Here is a 2,996-nt window from a genome sequence, read left to right as displayed (position 1 = left end):
TTTTGTAATGAAATTTCTCTGTAATTAAATCGTTCAGTCACAATACAAAAATTCTTTATACTAAAAGGTTATCAACTACTAAAGTTATAACAAATACAATACATTTTTGTAAACAAACCACACATAACATGATTTCCGATTCATATAACAATTGACAGATGAAATAATGTTTGAATAATACTTTAATTGGTCTTTGAAGAGTTATAAAAATAAAAAGACACCTAAAATTTGCAAATGTAATGTTTGTGCATACGTTTTAAAATGATCCATAAATGCAACTAGTCAGTACCAAAGTATTTTTGTCCAAAGTGGTTGGGTGCTATATGGTACAACTCTGATGTTAATATGGTCATCTAAATTACAAAAAAAAAAAAAAAAATTGAATAAATATTTCAATTATTATGTGACAATAGTTTTTACTTACTAAAGGGAATGCTGTAGTGATAGTTTGAGCAGCAATTGGAGTGGTAAATAAATTGGATAAAATAATATTTTCTTCAGACACGCGGTGTTCTTTTAATACATTCACCGCTTTCACAACTGTATTACCTGTACCTAAAACAAAAAATTAATTATTTACTGTTAAGCAAAAAATATTATTTTCAGACTTACTCATTATTGGGTACATCAACAATACTTTTCTATCAGCTATATCATGAGGAAATTTAGCATACACTACACGTGCCTCGTGGGTATCTGAATCGGATTCAACCAATATTTTACCAATTCTTATTGAACGACAACAATCTCGCAATCCCTAAACATGGTTTAAGTAAAGTTAACGTTTCTCAAAATTACACGACAGTTATTTGAACAAAATTCAAAGTGTCCACGGATATAAGATGTTTAATTTCAGTGAATTCTACATTTTGAACATCACGCTGCTAATCAGTGATTTAAACCCAATCTTACTTGTTCCATTGCTTCACCGCTACGGACGATACTAACGCCACAGTTGCCTCGCTGGTACTTGGTGCCTTTGTAGTAGTTGCCGGTCGGAGTCATCACCACACAACTACCAAACGGCAACTGATTTAAGCTCTCTTCGATCACCAGCCGTATTAGCCGATCGGCATAGAATTTGAAATCTGTTCGGCTAGTGTTTCTGCAGACCGAACGTACCATTACGATTCCGAACACGCATTCAAACAGCACACACCAACTTACTTGTCCCTAAGTATGGTCTGCAGCTCACGGACCTGGTCGTTGGACCGGAGCAGCTTCAACTTGGGACCATACTCGTAAGCTGGGCAGGTAGAATTCACTTTTTCGCATTGGGCCGACATGTCTGTAGCGCACGCAACCATAAAACCGGACTAGAGTCTAGATTTGAACTTAAAAATATATATACTCGTCAGCCTAACACAATAACTCTATGAGAAGCGGTGACCAAAGAAATAATAGTTAATATTATGGTAAATGGAGAATGGAGATAGAAGATTGTGATTTGTGGTCGTTTTCAAATAGTCGTCCCACTGCTTTGATTGTCGTCTTCAGACTTCACGGAACATAACCTCAAAAACATGAAAAATATTACACCGACTACAAACGAACGGCGCCAACATTTGAAAAACATAAATATAATATTATATATAAAATAGTATGTTAAACAACGATTGATTACCTAATATAATAACAATTACACGAGTCAAGTCAAGTACACACAATCTAAACTACTAACGCAGTAGAATGGCAAGATCAAAGTATACTATTACAATACTATGTAACAGCATTTAACCAACAAAAACTTAATAATCTTCAAGGACGATCGTTAATTTATTGTTATGACTTGCAATAATTTCTATGAATTAAATATTTAAATATTAATATTAGTTAATATTATAAATAACAGACTTGATAATCATTTGATTAACAATCTGTTTTTCCCATAGGACGTATCTAAAATATACAAATAATCAATACATTTACGAAAAATGAGCATTTAAAAGAATAATACAAGACATTTTATCAAATTAACACAATACCTTGTAGTAACTAGTAACACTAAGAATAGAAAATAACATTTTGAGTATTTTCGATTGAATTGTACTAAATTTTACAGATGATAAATCACTACGTTTAGTGCCACAACTGGGTTAAACATAACTTAATAATTTTATTTTATTTAAATATTCAATTTATTTGATTTTATTCAACTTTTATAATTTAGTATTCATTTTATAATATAGATAACAAATATAAAATATAAAATATGCTGACATAACCTAATAAGCCATGTATTAAGACGCCTATTATCATTATTAATAATGTAATATTATTATAGTGTTTGTCTATGTACTTAAGTACTATATAATGTTACAGGCTTGTAGTGTAGATAGCAATTTAAAAATAACTTGATATTATAAAACAAAATAATTAAGATACAATATGTTTAATATAATATAGAATTTTGCTACTATGATTGGTTGGTTCATAGTTTAATATGTGACAGAAGTAATAGATTTGTGCGATTAGTAAAAAAAAACTTAATGTCAAAAAGTAAAATATGCTATAGAACATTTTATATCATTGAAAAAATGGCTTTACGTTTAATGACTAATGATGTAGTATTAATAGCGGTTGTCAGTTGTTGAAATTATAATAATATATTGTGCTTATTGTTAGCCATTAAGACAATATTATTACATAGTGCTAGAAAAAATAATCTGAAAAATAATAAAATATTATTTGCAAGAACATTCTTAAACATATAACACACTAATTACGTAAAGGTATATTATGTGATTATTTTAGTTTTGGAATTAAGCAAAAATATATATCAGCAAAATAAGTATATTGTATAAATTAAATTAACATTGAATACAACGATTTTAACATTTGTATAGTATAATATCATAAATAAAAATATAAATAAATAATAGTAATTATATTTATGCAAAGCGTAATTCATTAAATCCATGTTATAATAATTACCAAAATTAAATATTTGTTCAATAATTTAACATATATTTTAAACTAACAAATTTTTAAGTTGA

General features: G+C 28.6%; 1 protein-coding gene across 1 annotated transcript; it reads right to left on the bottom strand.

The window, feature by feature from the left end:
- On the bottom strand, positions 1 to 1,585 carry LOC126832779 (uracil phosphoribosyltransferase homolog). The gene is made up of 5 exons (XM_050563722.1): positions 1,168 to 1,585; positions 913 to 1,105; positions 613 to 757; positions 425 to 555; positions 1 to 353 (listed from the first exon to the last, which is right to left on the bottom strand). Exons 1-5 carry the CDS (start codon positions 1,305 to 1,307, stop codon positions 279 to 281), a joined length of 684 nt encoding a protein of 227 aa, XP_050419679.1. The 5' UTR covers positions 1,308 to 1,585; the 3' UTR covers positions 1 to 278.
- Between the last annotated feature and the right edge of the window lie 1,411 nt (positions 1,586 to 2,996).

Source organism: Adelges cooleyi, unplaced genomic scaffold (assembly GCF_023614345.1).
Source record: "Adelges cooleyi isolate 19-005CV unplaced genomic scaffold, UGA_ACOO_1.1 ACOO_flye_CR_arks_rails_tigmint_CR_PRNA_167, whole genome shotgun sequence".
NCBI lineage: Eukaryota > Metazoa > Arthropoda > Insecta > Hemiptera > Adelgidae > Adelges > Adelges cooleyi.
Note: the sequence above shows the minus strand (reverse complement) of the source record. Positions and strands in the feature narration are given on the sequence as shown.

Excerpts from the sequence above, each read along its gene's own strand:
- LOC126832779 (XM_050563722.1), bottom strand. The coding sequence starts at position 1,307 with ATGGTTGCGTGCGCTACAGACATGTCGGCCCAATGCGAAAAAGTGAAT. Across the intron at positions 758-912 it reads GCGGTGAAGCAATGGAACAA|GGATTGCGAGATTGTTGTCG; the intron begins GTAAGATTGGGT and ends AACCATGTTTAG. Across the intron at positions 556-612 it reads GTTGATGTACCCAATAATGA|GTACAGGTAATACAGTTGTG; the intron begins GTAAGTCTGAAA and ends TTTTTGTTTTAG.